Here is an 18514-nt window from a genome sequence, read left to right on the forward strand (position 1 = left end):
ATATATATATATATATATATATATATATATGTATATATATATATATATATGTATATATGTATATTTCCTGCTCAAATACATTGGGGCCTTTGGAAAATTTTTCTTTCTTTCTTTTTTTTTTAAAGATTTATTTATTACGTATAAATACACTGTAGTTGTCTTCAGACACACCAGAAGAGGGCATCAGATCCAATTACAGATGGCTGTGAGCCACCATGTGGTTGCTGGGATTTGAACTCAGGACCTCTGGAAGAGCAGTCGGTGCTCTTAACCACTGAGCCATCTCTCTAGCCCCTGGAAAAAATTTCTTACAGACTCTATTTTGATGAATCCTTTCAGTGTAAGGCTTTTTGGTTTTGTGAGTAAAGATTCTTAAATGTTTAACTTCACCTCCAGAGGACGTGTTTACCTTAGCAATAGTATTTCCTGAGCAGCTGTTCTGTACTGGGCACTGTTACATTTTATCCTCTCAACAATCCTGTAAACAGGGAAACTTCATGGGCTCAATGTCTTAGTTACTTGGCTATTGCTGTGATAAAACAAGACTAACATTAAGAAAACATATAAAAGAAAGTATTTATCAGAGCTCAAAGCTCCAGATGTTTGGAGTCTATGACCATTATGGCAGGGGTCATGGCAGCAGACAGGCAGACATGATGCTAGATCAGGAGCTGAGAGCGTCCATCCTAATCCACATACACAAGACAGAGTAAGAGAAGGGGGAGAGAGAGAGGGAGGTGGAGAGAGAGAGAGAGAGAGAGAGAGAGAGAGAGAGAGAGAGAGAGAGAGAGAGAGAGAGCTACCTACATGGGAATAACATGGGCTTTTGAAAGCCCAAAGTCCACTCTCAGAGACACATCTTCTCCAGCAAGGCCACACCTACTAAATCTTTCCAAACTGTTCCACCAACTGGAGAATAAGCATTCAAACCAGAACACAAAGATAAGTTTTCTCTTATGTGTGTTAGAATCTCTCTTTTTACATGCACCACTCTAATGAGCAGTGTCTTTTTTTCTTTCACAGCATTAAATAAATAAATGGTGAGGTTGGAATAGATAGCACTGTAGTGTGAATTTATAGAGGAAGAAACTTAGGTAAAGCACACACATCTTCCCAGTATCACATAGCTGGTATGTGTAAAAGTCAGGCGTGAACTGTGGAGGTTGCTATTTATGAAGACCAAATAATATTTTTAGAGTTCTTTATAATGATTGAGAAATACACTCACATGAGATAAAACAAATTAAAACAATAAGGAATACATTTTCACCTTTAACAAAAAGATTGAAAAGTTAGTTCAGACAGTGTATCGAGTGTGGAGAAAGAAGAACCATCCGAGGGCACAGCTGGAAATGTGTGATGACATGGGCCACCGATGGTACCAGCAATGACTTAAAACATATACGCCCAACACCCAGACAATGTTCTAGAGCTTTCTTACAGGTAATGGCTGTACTGGCACTCAATGGCACATTTATAAGATTATATGGCACAACACTGTTAAGATCAAAAGGCCAGAGACTACTCCAAGCTCTGTAGATAAGAATCCACTTAAATAAATATGGTCGACACCTGGTCTGGGGTATTTTGAAAAACTGTGGCAGCTCTTTAGGTAATGATTGGAACAATCTCCAAGATATACTGTAAAGTTAAAAAAGAAACAGAAGAATGCATGGTGCTTTAGTGTTTGAATTTGAAAAAGCATGTATCAATATGTGTAAAATAACTCTAAAAGCATACACACAAAGACAGAAACAATTGTTGCCTTTGGAGAAGGGCCTAGGAGTCTGCAGGACAGAGCCAGCAGGGAGAGTTTCATTGAACATGATGTTGAGTATTACCTGTTTTATAATTGAAAATGAAAAACCATCTTAGTATGCTCTCCACGGCTGGGGAACATGCACTATGACTCATACTCCTGGGCTATTACCACATCCCCACTGTGTCTTCCCACACAAAGCATCACACTAGAATGAGAAGACTCAAGTCCAGCCCTGCATCTGCTGTGGAATGATGGGCAACCACCCTACAATGAATGATAAGATATGAATTAAATACATTTCATAGAAAGAAATAAAATATCAAAGTTGTACCCTCAATTCAAGATCTTCTGTGGTGAAAGGACATGCAAGCTATGATCCCTGTACTCAAGATGTTCCCAGTACAGTCAGGTAAACTGTGACATCAGCAAGTGAGTTTGTGACAAAGCACAATAAATACAAAGTGATGCTTGCCACCATCTCCCCCCAGGTCACGTTGGATTGCAAGTGTTGCACCTGGTCTCCAAAGATAACAAAGGCACACACAAGTTACAGTTCCAGGAGAAAACTTTCCATGTATATTAGACAAGAGGTGAAAGAGGTAGAATTAATCTAGGTATTGAAGGATAAGTAAGAAGAATTTAGCAGGATCAGAATACCCATTCTTTTTCAAACAGCAGACGTGTGAATCCGATGGCCTCATCAGTCTGCTCTCAGCAGTGAAAACTGACACATGTACTGCTGAATGCTCATGGTACCCTATCCAGTAGAGCAGAAATCAAGGCTACAATGCACTGTGCTGCAGAGCTCACAAATGACACCCCCAGCAGGAATACAAAGGAAGGCAATAAGCCAGACCATCTAAGCAACTATGTGGGGAAATACTAATAAAACAGGAATCTGAGTTATGGACAGGGAAAGAGAGGCAGCCTGCAGGGCAAGAGAACGTGAGACAACAGAAAACAGAAGGAGACTGTAGTTACTAATGGAAGAAAGGGTGGGCGGCACGGACTCCAAACCTCTGCTGCCTCACTTAAAATTCTCATTTTATATTACATTATATTGACAAATACAATAATAAAGACAAATAAGTAGCTTTAAAAGCCCAAATTAGATTATAGAATTTTATTTCCTGCAAAATCACTAGATTATTATACTTTCCAATGATTAAAATGGATATACAAAAGAACTTGAGTCTTTACAATTCTTGTAATTTTATTTGCACTTAAGATACATCTAGAGGTTTGATCAAAGCATACTGCATGAAAATTTTTTCAATAAAAATATTTTAAAAAGAGATACATTTAAGCCTTAAAAGGCACCTAAAGATCAAACATTGAAACAGAAATCTTTTACCATCATTAGCAGCACCTTGGAACTTTCTTTATTGTTGAAACTCTAGTTTTCCAATTTCAAGAGAAGACAGCTGTGAATAGTGGAAGCCCAGTACTTGTGAGGCCGAGGCAGAAAGATTAACAGGAGTTCTAGGCCACGTTGGGCTATAGAAAGAGACTCTTGTTTTCACTTCTCTTATATCCTCCAAAAGAGTATTAACATTTTCAAAAGTGACATAAAGGCATTCTGTAATTATGTCTTCTTAATACTGTAAAACAAACAAACCCCAAAGAGACTAGGCAATTGGCCCATGGAAATATTTTCTATTCACTATTATCTCTAGACAGAATTCTGGCAATTGTTTCATGCAACTCAGAATCTAACCTCAAAGGTGGCAATCATTTAATGTGGCCCACAGATGGGGTCTTTCAGTCACTTACTAATTTTCTGAGAAAGAGGAACCAGGCCAGGGGAGTCCCTCCCTCAAGAGCATCAACCCAGACACCACCAATTACAGAACTCCCAGCAGCCTCAGAATGGCAGCAGAAGAGTGGAAGCCAAGGCACCAGCAGGAGCCCTCACTTCCCCAGTGTATGCCTGTGGCACCAGGGATTTTCAGCACATCTCAATAAAATAAACAGCTAAAAATAAGTCATTAATTTTACTTTATGGCAAGCTGTACTTTTGAGAAGCAAAAGTACATCCTAGGGGAGGTGGTTAAAATTCACCTTTCATGAAACTATGAAATTAGCAGGTTTTAATTTAATTTCTCCTTATAATTTCAAGGGACTTTTCAGAAAGACTTTCCAGGTTAATGTTTTCCTAAATTTTGTGAGAGTCCGAGTTTAGTAAGTTGTTTTATCTTCTTAAAAATTAGGAGTAAATTCTTGATAAGCTTTGTCTGACATTTGTCAGCTGTCACTTGGTTCTCTAGGCAGGAAATGAAGGAAGGAAATGTCTGAGAATCATTTATTTATTTATTTATTTATTTATTTATCATTTACTTATTTAACTATGTCCATACGTGGGGGGGCTTGTATGTATCTGTGGAGACCTGAAGAGAGAGAGCATTGGAGAGCCTGGGGCTGGAGTTCACATGGCTGAAAGCTGCCCAATATGAGTGCTGGGAACAGAACCCAAGACCTTGCAAGATCAGCACATAAATTTGGCCATGAAAATCAGTTTTATTCTACTCCATTATTTTAAGTGTTGTTCTTTTTTAATGTTTTGACTCAACCTGCCCAAATGAAATGTGTAATCCATGTGGAATGTATGTGCGCAAACAAAGACAAGATGTATAGATTGGTATCCATTTCAGAAAGAACAACGAATGCATGCTTTAGTGCAACTACTAAACAATGTAATACGTGGAACACATGCAATTACACTTATGCTAAAAAGTGCTCACTGTTTACCTGAAATTGTGATTAAGTTGGGTGCCTTGTATTCTAATCTGCAGACGATGGGAGTCCTGCATACAACTCTGGGCCTGCCACAGCGAGTGAACACATCTGTTATTTGACTGGGGATGAGTACGGTTTCTGAGTATAATAGATAAGGCTGGGGAGATATGGGAAAGAATAGCTCAGGAGTAGGGTATGTATCAGACCATGGAAGCGTGAAGAGAGAAAAATCATAGCTACCCAGAATGACTGGATACAGGGCTCCAAGGCAGAGGGTAAGCACCAGTGACCTGAGCAGCAGGAGGTGAGCAGGAATGGACAGACAGACCCTGGTGCTGAGTCTAAGATAATCCCTCTCCACAGAATGCCGGAAGCAGTAGAAACAGTACATCACCAGTGACAGGAGAGACAGATGCTTTCAGGGTTGAAAAATAATTTGAAATATAGGAACTAACATCTCAATCAATTTTTAGAATCAGGACTTGAAAAAAAAAAGTCAACGCTTTGATTGTGATTGGCTTTCCTCTATTAGTGACACTCCTTTGGGATACCCATAAAAGGAAGCCAGAGTGAACTTTCAGTTTCTCCCATATGCAAAACTCTCTTGTCACACTCTCCAGAGGGTGGTGTTCCCATAAACACTTCAACAATGCTCTGAATACTAACTAACTGAGATTATGTCTTAATAGCATGTAAAACCCCAAAAGAATCAATTCTTGGCCCATGGAAATATTTTCTATTCACAAGTTGTTGCAAATAGAACCTGCATCAGATGTGTGTGTGTTTAAGGAACAGGGCAGTTTTTTTTCTCTGCTCCTACACTGCCCTGTTATCACTTTCAAGATCCAGGAATCATGACTCTCTTCAGCTTTTCTCAGTGTTTTAGGTTCTTGCGCTCTGGCTCCGCCCATTTCTCTGCTTGGACAGCTCCTGTGTTTTGGGTCTGAGTCTACTCTGCCACTTGACCTCCATAGGCCCCATGAGGAGAGCCAAATATGGAGTAAGTTGGACAATGCACTATGAGGATCTGGATGCCCAGCAATGGCTAAGAGCCCTTGGCTAGCTTCTGTAACAAAACAGCCCCAAACCCAGCTTGAGTATGCTTCTTCTTCCTAGGCTGATTGTGAATTAATCAGGCTGGGGAACCTGTTCATACTTCTATGTAGACTGTGATTTGGAGTTAAGGAGAAAGAAGGGAAAAGGCCCACATCAGCCCTGAGTTGTGTTTGCCAATCAGAACAACAGTTATTCTTTTTTTAAAAAAGATTTATGTGTTTATTATATGTAAGTACACTGTAGCTGTCTTCAGACACTCTAGAAGAGGGCATCAGATCTCATTACGAATGGTTGTGAGCCACTATGTGGTTGCTGGGATTTGAACTCAGGACCTTCGGAAGAGCAGTCAGTGCTCTTAACCACTGAGGCATCTCTGCAACCCCAACAGTTACTCTTAATTTCCAGTTATTTGTGCCACAGAGGTAATGGGCATATACTCTGTAGCAAGACTTCTCTGAAAATTTAGCTGTGTAACCTATAAGAGTTAGTTAACCTCTCTGTATTTCAGGTTCCTCATGGGTAGGACAGGATATAGGAGCCTAACCTTAAAATTATCTGTCTGTCTGCCTTTCTGTCTGCCTCTTTCTATCTATTGTTTGTAGTATGTGTGATCTGTCATAGATCTATCTATCTATCTATCTATCTATCTATCTATCTATCTATCTATCTATCTATCTATCTATCTATCTATCGTGTGTAGTGCATATATAGGCACACATGCCACAGAATATATGTGGATGTTAAAAAATAACATTTTGGAATCAGTTCTCTCCTTTTACCTTTGCATGGGTTCTGGGAATTGAACTCAGGTGCCAGGGTTGTGCAGCAAGCACCCTCCTACCTATCCCACTGGCTCCAGGGTACTTACTTGCAAGAGCTAGTGTAAAGGTTGAATAAGTTATGTGTATGCAAAGAGCTCTGAGAGAGATGCCAGCTACATGGTGGGCTTTTAATGGTTGCTCTATTATAACCCATGGCCATAATAAAGATCTCTTTGGCTTTCATTCTCATTGTAAATTCTTCGTCTAGCATGCAGAGCAGAATTCTGGTACCCGTGGGTCTCAGGGTGAATCATTTTAACAAGATGAAGATCACTGCCCTGTGCGCTGTTTTTACCTACCAATTCCTGCAGCTATGGTAGCAAAATAAATTAGACTAATATGTAAAGTATAATGTTCAATATTAATATCCCATTTAAAGGAAAATATATACATATAATATCAAAATTAAGCTCAGAGAAACATGACATGCTACTTAGATATGATGCAGTTAAAAGGAGGCCAGAACTTTTTGATTAGGTTAGCATAGGTTAGTCAGTCTGTGAAAGAAGGAAACGGCTGAGCTATGGCTGCAACCATGGTGACAATCACATGGCCATCTCCAGAAAGAAGGCATTTTAATAAATGGCTGCAGGTTTTATAGTCAAAGGGCTGCTAGTGTGTGCTTTATTCTGAGGGTGGGCCAGGTGCTTGTCTTTAGATGGGAATAGAGGGAATGAACTTCATCTTTTCTCCAAGTTCCACATCTCTGTATTCTGAGGCTAGAACTAGAGTGTGACTTTTGTATGTGTGTCAGTGTAACACTAAGGAAACATCATCAGCTAGACGTTTACTCAAAATCTCCTGATATTTAGCAACATCCTTAAAATTACTTTAAAAGCATTTTTTGTCTTTGCCAAAGATGGAAAATAGAGTCACATGCACAAATGACTTTGGGCAATCTGCTACAGAACTGTTTTAAGCATGGCATCAACACGCCAGATCAATAACTTGTTTCTTTATCTGCACATGCCATGAGAAATCTGGCTACCATAGAGTGCCGGATCAATTAAAAACTGAATTTGCTATTTCCAGCAGCAGATAGCTCGAGGCTCTGTAGGGCCAGCAGGCAGGGATCCAAATCCCATCTCTCTCTCTCTCTCTCTCTCTCTCTCTCTCTCTCTCTCTCTCTCTCTGGAAGCACAGCTCATAGCACTCTGATGCTATGTTCTGTGGGAGTGTGGGGGAGGGGGACGGAGGACTTGACAACACAGTGGCAGCCTCCAGATTGAAGGTGGCAACCATCATTCTTCAAACAGCAGGAGCTGGGTACCAGAGCCAGGTGAAAGAACTTTTGCTGCTTTGCATCTCTATACAATCCAATTAATGGACATCAATATATTGCTTCTGAGAGGAGACTGTACATTTTGCTTACAAGTATGATGCAAGTATTTATGAAACTAATGTTACCAAGATACTTAACATCTTAGGTAAGAAAGAATGGTAGCACAGGCCAAGACTGGATACAGATTTCCCCTGTATACTTCCGACCAAAACAGAGCTGATGAAATTTCACCTTACATTTTTTTACTGTATAAAATTTCACTGACCACTAGTAGAAAAGGTTCCCAGAAGTGTGGACTATTGAAATATACTTGTTTTGTATAGTTGCTATTATAATAAAAAAAAAATTGTTTGTGCTGAGAAATTGCTCAGTGGTTAAGAGCTCTGGTTGATCTACTGGGTTCAATACCCAGGACCCACAACTCACAACTGTCTGTAACTCTAGTTCCAGGGGAAATACTTGTCCTCTTGTGGATTCCATAGTCATTGTGTGCATGCCATATACAAACATACATGCAAGTAAAACATATGCACACATAAAGTAAAATAATAAAATGAAGCTGTGTTTGGGCTAGGCTCAGTAAATAAAGTGCTTGCCATATAAGTGTGAGGGTGGAAGAATCCCTAGAGCCCACATAAAGCTTAGGAGATATGGTGACGTCATCCTCTAAAATACAGATATCATGGGTCCCCAGGTGAGCTGACTAGCCAGACTAACTGGACTTGGCTAGCTTTAGGTTCAGTGAGAGACCTACTGATAGAGTCCATGCAAAAAATGGAGAGTAACCAGAAAGATGCCATCAACTTTGCTTGTACACACATGTGCATGCATGTCCAAATACTCACACATGTGCCCAAACACATGAAAACATCTATACAGAGACACACAACTAAAATATACTAACTCATCATTACAATTCTACTATATTAGGTCTAGACTAACCTTTTGGTTTGGGGGTGGGGAGAAGCAGCCATGATATCAGGAATGCTAATGGCCTTGTGCACACTAGGAAAGAACTGTACCACTGAGCTAGCTACCAAGTTACTGGACCAATCTTCCCATATGTATATATGTGTGCACACAGACCCGTATTTGTATGGGTGCACGTATGTGTGGTACATGGGTGCATGTACTTGTGGAGCCCAAGGTCATCTTTAGCTGCCAGAGATGTCTACCTTTACTGATTTATGAGATTTGGTCTCTCACTGGCCTAGAGGTCACCAACTAGGCTAGCTGATGGGCTACTGAGCCCAGGCACTGAGATTAAAAGTGTGTGCTACCATACTCAGTGTTTTTTCACCTGGGTTTTTCGGGATTGAACGTAGATCCTTGTGCTTTCACGCCAACCATTTTACTAACTCAGTTATCTATTTACTACCCCTCAAACAATTTTTAAGATGAAAACATCATAATTAAAAAAAAGCAAATGCTTCACAATACCTGATTTATAAATACTGGGCCACACTGATGGGCATGCTTCAGCTCTTACGTTCACTCACATTTGCTGTCCCTGGACCTAACCTCTCACACATGTTCCAACTCTCTATGGTAATACCTCACCTTCTCAAACCTTTTCTAGGAATGAGCTAGTCCTAAACATTTTTAAGACAAGTACATTTTCCTCCTAAAACACCAATGTTTCTAAAGATAGAATATATATATCTTTACTGTTTTTAAATATGTGTTTCATGATATAAACTAGCACTAATGATTAACCCTGGGGTTCTTAAAATGCATTAGGATATCTGGGTCGTGGGGTCTAAACTAAGTGGTCCTGGCAGCTGCACTTCAGGGGCTCTGTCTCTAGAGCCAGTTCTCTCTTTCCTGCCGCTTCTTCTCAGGGCTTCGGACTCTTGATGCAGTAACTACCTGTTTCTAAATTGCTGCTAGGGCTGACTGTGGTTTGGGCAAGCAGACATATATATTTGTATAAGAGTAGATTTAAACAAAAGAATTGACTGCTGGTGGATGAGGTGGGGAGGGATTCCCACAGTCCTCTGGGGACTCTGGGCCAGGTTGGCTCTCTGGCCAATGCTGAGTTATACTTTGAGTTAAGCAGATCACTAGGTAAGTAAGATCATGTGCTAAAGCAAGCACTGGTGTTCATTTTCTATTTAGAGGTGAAGCTGCCAAGTACACTCATACACTGCTATTTTCTGAGACATGTGAATTTGATTCCAATTTGTTAAAATATATATTAAATAATAGTCATTATCAAAAGATAAAGAAAAAACCCACTTCACAAATGCCCAAGATGTATACTGACTTTTTGCCTATAGCATGTCCACTAGCTTATATCAATGTATAGAGAAAAAAATCTTAATCCAGCTAGCTGCTATAGGAAAAGATGAAACAGGCCTCACAACACCTAGAGTGGGACAGTGACAGCGCACTAGGGATGCCCACAGAGGGGAAACAGGTTCATTCATTTAGATTAACTGGTTTAGAACTTACTCAGTTTTGTAGATTTTAAAAGCTGCTGCAGACCTGCACATTTTCTAACTTTTTCCTTTCAAAGCAGTTTCATATTTCATAACAACTTTTCTTCATTAGCAGATTATAAACATCTATGTTCAGCTAATAAACCTAGATTCCCCCCAGCATATAAATTCTGATAAAAATCTAACAAGAAAGAGAAAGGCAAAGAGAAAGAAAAAGAGAAATGCACCTTTTATGTGCATACTATTTTCTTCAGGATAAAGCTGTTAGTTAGGATGCCTTCAGTAGGACCATTCTAATTATATCCTGCCCTGACTCACCTGTGACTTACAGAAAGGAAAACTCAGTTCGGGATTGACACTGTGTGCCCTGGAAGGCCTGCAGGTGGGTAACCTCCTCTGACAGTTAAGTGTGCTATTTTCAGAAATTTTAAGCTTTAGATATTAAAATAGTGGAGGGCAAAAATGGATAAAATATAACCAGATTTCCTGCTATTTTGGGCTGCCTCTCCTGACGTTTCATTCAACTAGAATGGACAAAAGATAATATGCATCGGTCAAATAAATTTATCTCGTCTTTAATTTTCTTTTAATGGAGAGACAACCACCCAAAACGAAGCTCCCCAGGTCCCAGTGCATTTTCAAGCTGAGCAATGCTTCCCAGCATCCATTCAGGAGCACACCTTGCTGCTCAGCTTTGCCTGCTTTTTGCAATAGCATTTAAGAGAAAACCATGTGACCATTTGCTACCTACACAAAAGCTAAGAATGTGATTATGAAATGAACCCGCCTCACTGGAGCAGCATGTTTGCTTAACCTGGTGACTTTCCTAGTCTGGGCTTAGGCAGGAATCTGGCCTGGCTGTGGTGAAGGGGTGAGAGGAGAGACGACGAACACTCACTACTCTCTGGAATGACAAGCGATTTGGCACTGAGCAGTGGGCAAGGCTAGCATTTCACTGACCCACTGTGACCTAGAATGAAATCACAGCAAACGACGCCAGCTGAAGCACGGCAGTCCCATTTCTGAGCTCACTCTGAATTGTGAACCCAGCACTGAAATGCTGAGTTTTCCTTCTTCGAGTACATCAAGGGAAAAATTCACATTGCAAGCATGGCCAGAGAAAGATGAATACGAGAATATTCACTCACGCCCAGGCCTACGTTTATTTTACTCTCCTGTCTCTAATATTATGGAAAGTTTCAATCATATAGTAAAATACACAGAAGAACAAACCCTCACAAAGCTGTCACTCAGGTTCCATAATTGTCAACACATGGTCCAGCTTCATGTACTGTATCCACTCCTGCTTGGAATTGTTTTTAAAGAAGTTTCCAGACAAGTGATATTTTATTTTATGTAAGCTTTCATTTACAATACACACATATATTTTTCTAAAGATTACTCCAGAAATCTCACTGTGCATGAGATGTCGGAATCAACTTTAACCACATCTTGTAAAACATTTTATACTAAAACCTATCTATCTAGAAAACTGATTTGCCTGACTATAATTGGATAATTAAAGTGACAAAGTAGTGTGAAACACACTATTCTCCTATTTATGGTAGAGGGAGGAACACACTGTAAGATGGGGAAGACACTCTCTGCACATGTCTTCACATGGCTCTAGTCTTTGTGGACATTACAATCAATGATGAAATAAAAGCAGTTTGGTTAAGATTTGCTTGCATGGAGCTTAGAAAAATGGGAGGAGGTTACTAAGGGGCCCTGGAGCTACCTACGACCCCCTTCCTATTCTCTACAAACATACAGACTAAAAGACAGAACATCTTTTATAGGCTCAAAATCACTCACATAGCAGGCTAGCTCCTCATAATAATTTACTACCGACCTGAGAGCAGACATCAAAGGGAATGGTGTCTAGCATTTCTATTCAGGTCGTCACTGCCAAAGACTAATTTGTAGGGGAATGAAGTCCTCACATGACGAAGCCAAAATCTTCTGAGGTGACTTTGATACAATGCCACAAAGGATATGAAGAGGAAGCCAGTAGGAGCTACAGATGCATAGGCTCCATTAAGAGTTCTAGTAAAAGAATAAAGGAATTTCCCTCATCTGTGAATTTTAAAAATGATAAAAGTAGGAAAAAACTCAGAAAACTAAAGCAAAATCTTTGATTTGTCAAAGCTTTTGAAAATTTGTTGTTAAATGCTAACTTTAGTTGTTAGAGGACTTATGCTAATGAAACGGTCCCAGGCAGGGCAGGCAACACCCCTCACAGCAGTTTGACCAGTCTTTGCCAGTTTGGGGCAGTGATGTCACATGACTATTATGCACTGGCTCCCAGTCTCTTTCAAATGAATCCTTCCTTTCTGCACAGTAACTGACTGAGGTTGGGAAAAATTACCATGAAATGATAGTTTTTAGTACCACACGTTTCCACAAAGCATAAACACTTCTGTTAAAATTTTCTGGAGCTAAAGTCAATTAGTCCCATGTTACACACTAGAAACACTAAGTTCTTTGAAGTTCCATCAACTATGGGCACATTCGTTTTGTCTCTTGAGTCTAGATACCTATCTATTCTCAGTTGAGGAATGGGATTTTCACATTACTTATTTTTGCTGAGTTCCCACCATGACTACCAGCAAGTTCATAGGTAAAGACTCACATTTATAATAGCATTTTAACTGTGTGATTTTTTTTTGTTTGCTTGTTTACTTCTGAAATCACCTCAAATTAACAAATTTATTGGAACATTTCACAGCATAGAGATTTCATACAAACCTCATAAAACCTGTGATGTGTTTCACCATGAAGATGTGTTCTAATTATTAGGAGTTCTAATACTGGCCTCCAGCATATGATTTTTGAACTTAAAAAGTATATTTTTATTTTTATTTTAAGTGTATGGGTATTTTGCCTGCATGTATGTTGGTACACCACCTACGGGCAGTGCCTTTGGAGGTGAGATGAGGGCTCTGGATGTCCTGGGAGAGGAGAAAGAGATGGTTGTGAGTCACTATGTGTGTTCAGGGAATTGGACCAGAGTCTTATAGAAGAGGAACCAATACTCTTATTGAGACATCTCTCTGATCCCTGACTTTTGTACTTTTTAAAGGAGTCTTTGTCTTCAACAAATATGTGGAGGAATGCTTATAGGTAGAAATACACATAGCTCCTGAGAGGCTCTGACAATGCCCTACTAATACAGAAGTAGAGGCTCAAAGTCATCCATTGGACTGAGCACAGGGTTCCCAATGAAGGAGCTAGAGAAAGGACCAAAGGAGCTGAAGGGTTTTACAACACCTTAGGACAAACAACAATATGAACTAACTAGTACCCTCAGAGCTCCAAAGGGACTAAACCACCAACCAAAGAGTACACATGGTGGGACTTAATAGCTCCAGCTGCTTATGTAGCAGAGGATGGCCTAGTCAGTCATCAATGGGAGGAGAGGCCCTTGGTCCTGTGAAGGTTTATGCCCCAGTGTAGGGGAATGCCAGGGCCAGGAAGTGAGAGAGGGTGGGTTGGTGAGCAGGGGGAGGGGGAGGGAACAGGGTTTTTTTTTCAGAGGGGAAACCTGGAAAGGAGATATCATTTGAAATTTAAATAAAGAAGATATCTAATAAAAAAAGAAAGAAAATAAAAAAAAAGAAATACACATGGAAGATCTTCAAATGCATGGGGTGAAAAGTTTAGGCATAAACTGTACAGGAAGGGCTGTAGGGCTTTCCTGAGCAGTAGGAGGGAGCATGGGAGGGCTTCTACTTTAGTCTTCCACCTTGTTAATCTTGTACTGGCAGTTCAGATGTCAGGCTGTGTGCTGCTTCTTGTACATATTATTTGTGTAGCGCAGTAAGTAAGTATCAGAACAACAGAGTCAAGACTTGATAACAAGGGTTTCACTTGTCTCTACCAATTCTGAAGCCTGGTTCCCTCACCATAGTATTTCAAAAGAGAACATTGATCAACTGAAACAGTAATCACCACCTCCCCCTCAAGAGAACACCCACGCTTTCCACACTTCACGGATGATGTACTGCTAGACTTGGTTTGGGTTGGGGCCGAGCTAGGAGTGAGCCAGGGGCTTCATGCATGGTGGGTAAGAGCTCGCACAGCACAGATCTAGCCCCCCTGTAACTACATTCCAACATGAAAAAATGAAAGCAATTCAGTTCAAAAACACACATTTTCTGTTTACTTTATAAGACATTTTAAAAAGAGCAATACAAATATAACTGGTAATGTGTTTCAAAATCATGACATACTAGTGAAACACGTGCTATCCATTTAGGAGGACCTAGGCCTGGGAGGTACTGCAGCTAAGCACTCCCCTACATGTTTTGAACAGGGATTGCCACTGAACACTCCAATCCCAAACATACTAATCACATGCTTCTCTTACCTTGTGATCATATGGACTGTAGGAATGAAACACCCGAGAAAGATCTTTTGTCCTTTGTTTTTTCTGTGGAAGAAAAAAACACAAATATTTGAGTTGACAGGTAGCAAAAAATACATGTCTGTGCATTTTTCTATCTGCCTACAGAACGAATAAAGCTTGGTGACAGCAGCTATCAGTCAGCTGATAGTTACATAGCTCAACTGTCACATAGCAGGCAGGCTACCTCTTCCTAGAACAGAGCTTCTCACCCTTCCTAATGTTGCGGACTCTTTAATACAGTTCCTTATGTTGTGGTGACCCCAATCATATAATTATGTCATTGCTACATCACAAATACAATTTTGCTACTGTTATAAATGGTAATGTAAGTATTTTTAGAGATAAGAGTTTTGCCAAAGGGGTCACAGTCAAGAGGTTGACAACTGCAGTCATAGGAGGTTTTGTGATTAAAGATAATTACCATCTCAATCTATTTCTAAGAACACACCTAGAAACTACAGTGGGGAGAAAGAAACCTCAGCTCATTTTTATGGGATCTGTTCAACCCCGTTTTAATGCCACCAACTGATCCTCAAGCACTAGTATTGACTTGAGTGACATTGCTACACCAGGTTGCCTGGAACATCTTGAGTTTGTCTGCTTGAGCCTGCAGTGGGGGGTGGGGGGTGGAAGGGCACCTTCATTAAGAAACTATTCTACAGCCTGGTACCCTGCATGATGCATCCTATACACAGTATGTACTCAACAAATAATGGCTTAAGCAATCAATGACATACTCGAGGCAGAGAAGCATGTAACTATCCTAAGCCTCACAGGTAGCTATGAAGAGACAAGGCCCTTCACTTCTAATGAGGCACTCTTCTCAAGCTAAACCCGGACTCTACGCAAGACCTGCTCAAGCTTGCTCCCTGGCTGTGACAAGGATAAATATGAGGTTCTTTTATCACAGTCAACTTGAAAAAAAAAAAAGCTTACTTGCTTGCTACTGTATGCTTATATGGTTCCATATCAATTTTGTGCACAAACATGTGCACGTGGAACTCACATATACAGATGGAGTTATTACTGTCAGAGGTAGAAGGCTGTTCGACACTGTAGAGACATCTGCTTTCTAGTTTATACTTCCTTGCCAAACTCCCTTGCATGTGTGCACAGACTCTCATTCACTCTTAGGCGCTTTGAAACTCCAAAGCTTTAGAAATCCAAATCTTTCTGGCAAATCTTTGTTTGTTTGTTTGTTTGTCTGCTTATTTTATGAGACAGGGCATCACTACATACCCAAGGCTAGCCTGGAACTTGCTATCCTACTGTTTCAGCCTCCTGAGTGTTGGGATTGAAGGTATACTCCACTATACTACCCTAACACATCAAGTTTTGATACAATGGCAATCTTTGGGCAAACATTTCTGTAAGCCTGAAAGTTTCTAACATTTTAACAAATAAATTGTGTAGCCGGGCAGTGGTGGCGCATGCCTTTAATCCCAGCACTTGGGAGGCAGGCAAACTGAGTTCAATGCCAGCCTGGTTCACAGAGTGAGTTCCAGGACAGCCTGGGCAATACAGAGAAACCCTGTCTCAAAAAAAAAATTAAAAAAAAATAAAAAAGAAAGAAAGGAAGGAAGGAAGAAAGAAAGGAAGGAAGGAAGGAAGGAAGGAAGGAAGGAAGGAAGGAAGGAAGGAAGGAAGGAACTGTTCACATTTAGTTTCAGGATCACATGGTATGCATGCTTATGACCCTGATGTGGCCAAACTGTACGCCCCCAGTGCTGTTTCTTTCAATTTGCCTTTGTACCAGGATTGAAGGAAGGATCACAACTTGAGAAGGGCACTCTGCAGATGTTTTCTCCTCCATTTAGGTTAGATTTTTTTTAAACTTACATAACTATGTATGTGTCTTGTAGAATGGACACATATACTTTCTCTGCTTATTGAAGTTCATTATATTATTATGAATAATAATGCTTATTATTCATTATATTTATCTCTTGTTCATCATGGAATCAACCTCTGTTATATCTTACAATTCTGTCACGCAAGTGACCCACAATGCCTATGATACCCAACTAATAAACAGAGGGGTGCTTCCATGTGAGTGAACCCTTGCTCATTATCCATGAGGCCTATGGAGATATTTACTACCTACTCCAGAGTCTTCATGTTATGTGTCCACCTCACACCTCCTGACTGCCAGGATCTGATCATAATTGTGAAATGTAACAGCTCTGTAGGAAAACTATCTTGAGAGAAGAATTCCACACGCATCATTTCCAATCAGTTGGCCTTGTTTGCCACATTCTAATGCCTACTGATAGACATCTTTTCCTGCTGAACTTCCCACTTCTTCTGCCCCTTCTCAAGCAATGCTTCCAATATAACCTCCTTTTTCTTTTTGCCTGGCACAGCAGAGACGTGTCTTTAGGGAAATAGAAAACTGCTCCCTTGTTTAATGCAACATTTGTCCTATGAGCCTTGGAGTCTATTTTGAATAGTCACTTGTCCACTAAAGTTTTCATTAGCTTATGATTTTCTCTTTCCTTCCTTCACACCCACTTAGTTGGTGGAATGGTTCTTGGCCACACTTCAGTCAAAAGAAAAAAAAAGAGAGAGAGAAATACCAACACTTCCTTTAGTGGGAGACTTGATATAACACACTGGGGCATTTTCCCCCTGAAAGGAAATGATGCTAGTGAAGATAAGATGGGAAGCAAACCAACTTTACCATAGGAAGTGCCTGAAGGCTGAGCAGGCTCACAAGTGGCCCTCTTACCAGTAGGAGCTGGCAGGTGGGTATGAAATGGCAAGTGTTGTTTTGTGTGGCCTTTTAATATGAGCTTGGATAGCCCAATGCTGCATGAGCCCTTTAACTTGATCTTTGTTTCTATTTTATTTTATTGTGGGAGACACCAGGACTTACATACATACGTTCGTCCACTGAGTTGTACCACTCTAGCCTACACATACCTTCTGCCATAAACTAAGTCAAGTCATTTGGGGAAAAAAGGAGGTAACGGTAATTAAATAATGGTATTTGGATCCCCTCAAAGGGAGAAAACTCAGGAAAGAAATAGAACTCTACTTCTAATAACCAACTAATTATATACATATAGTAGAGTCTTGGCTATGAACATAAAAAATAAGTGCATCAACAGTGCTATCTGGATGTCATAGATATTCCTCCCCTGAAGTTAGTTATATAGTCAATGGTGCATTTCTGGAATGGACAGCAAAGGGTGGTTAAGTTCTGTTCATGGGCCAATCTAGGCTAACTCCTGTTCTTATAAGTAAGTTTTGTTGAGGCCTGGGGAGACAGTTCAGTTGGCAGTCTTTGCCATGGAAGCCTGAGGACCTCAGTTCAGTTCATAAAAACGAGGTAAGAGGCCAGACATAATGGTACAGGCTTGGAAAGCTGGCTCTGTTGAGGTGCAAATAAGCAGATTCTTGAAGTTTTCTGACCAAATGGACTAGGCTAATCCTCAAGCACCACACCAATGAGAGAGAAGGTCTCAAAATATAAGATGACTCCTAGGAATGATTTCTGAGGTTTACCTATGGCCTACACACACATAATCCCACATGTTCAGATTTTTCTCACAGACACAGTCAAGTAAATAAAGTTTTATTGAAGCATAGCCACACTCATTCATTTGTGAGTGCTTTCATGCTCCAAAAGCAGAGCTGAGTGGTCCCAACAGAGAGTAGAGTCCTACAAAGCATAAGGTATTTACTATCTGGCTCTTTACAGAAAAAAGTCAGTCACTCTGGTTTAATGTCTATGTCCCTAACTCACCAGCCAGGTACCCCCTGGACTGAATACAGCTTCCCAGAAAGATGGCCTGCTCCTTCTACCTGCTCTCTGAAGACAGATGACAAGCAATTGTAGCCTGTATCCTGATACATAACAATGAACCAGTGAGGGACAACAACAACCAGCTGTCTCATTTTCATGACTTGACCTTTCAGAGCATTCTATAGGAAATTGGAGAATACTGCCAGTCAGGTTCTGGAGCAGGCTGAAATAGATCTGTTTTTTTTTTTTTTTTTTTTTTT

The 18514-nt window shown here is 40.3% G+C and overlaps 1 protein-coding gene across 2 annotated transcripts in view; it reads right to left on the reverse strand.

Annotated features, from left to right (window-relative positions):
• Cdkal1 (CDK5 regulatory subunit associated protein 1 like 1) overlaps positions 1-18514 on the reverse strand; it is a 555277-nt gene that overhangs the window by 111539 nt on the left and 425224 nt on the right. For both annotated transcript variants that reach the window (XM_031358356.1, XM_031358355.1), the window contains exon 13: positions 14468-14530. In XM_031358356.1, the coding sequence (XP_031214216.1) occupies positions 14468-14530 (63 nt within the window). The remainder of the gene's footprint in view (positions 1-14467; positions 14531-18514) is intronic.

This window comes from Mastomys coucha, unplaced genomic scaffold, assembly GCF_008632895.1.
Source record: "Mastomys coucha isolate ucsf_1 unplaced genomic scaffold, UCSF_Mcou_1 pScaffold7, whole genome shotgun sequence".
NCBI classification, from domain to species: domain Eukaryota; kingdom Metazoa; phylum Chordata; class Mammalia; order Rodentia; family Muridae; genus Mastomys; species Mastomys coucha.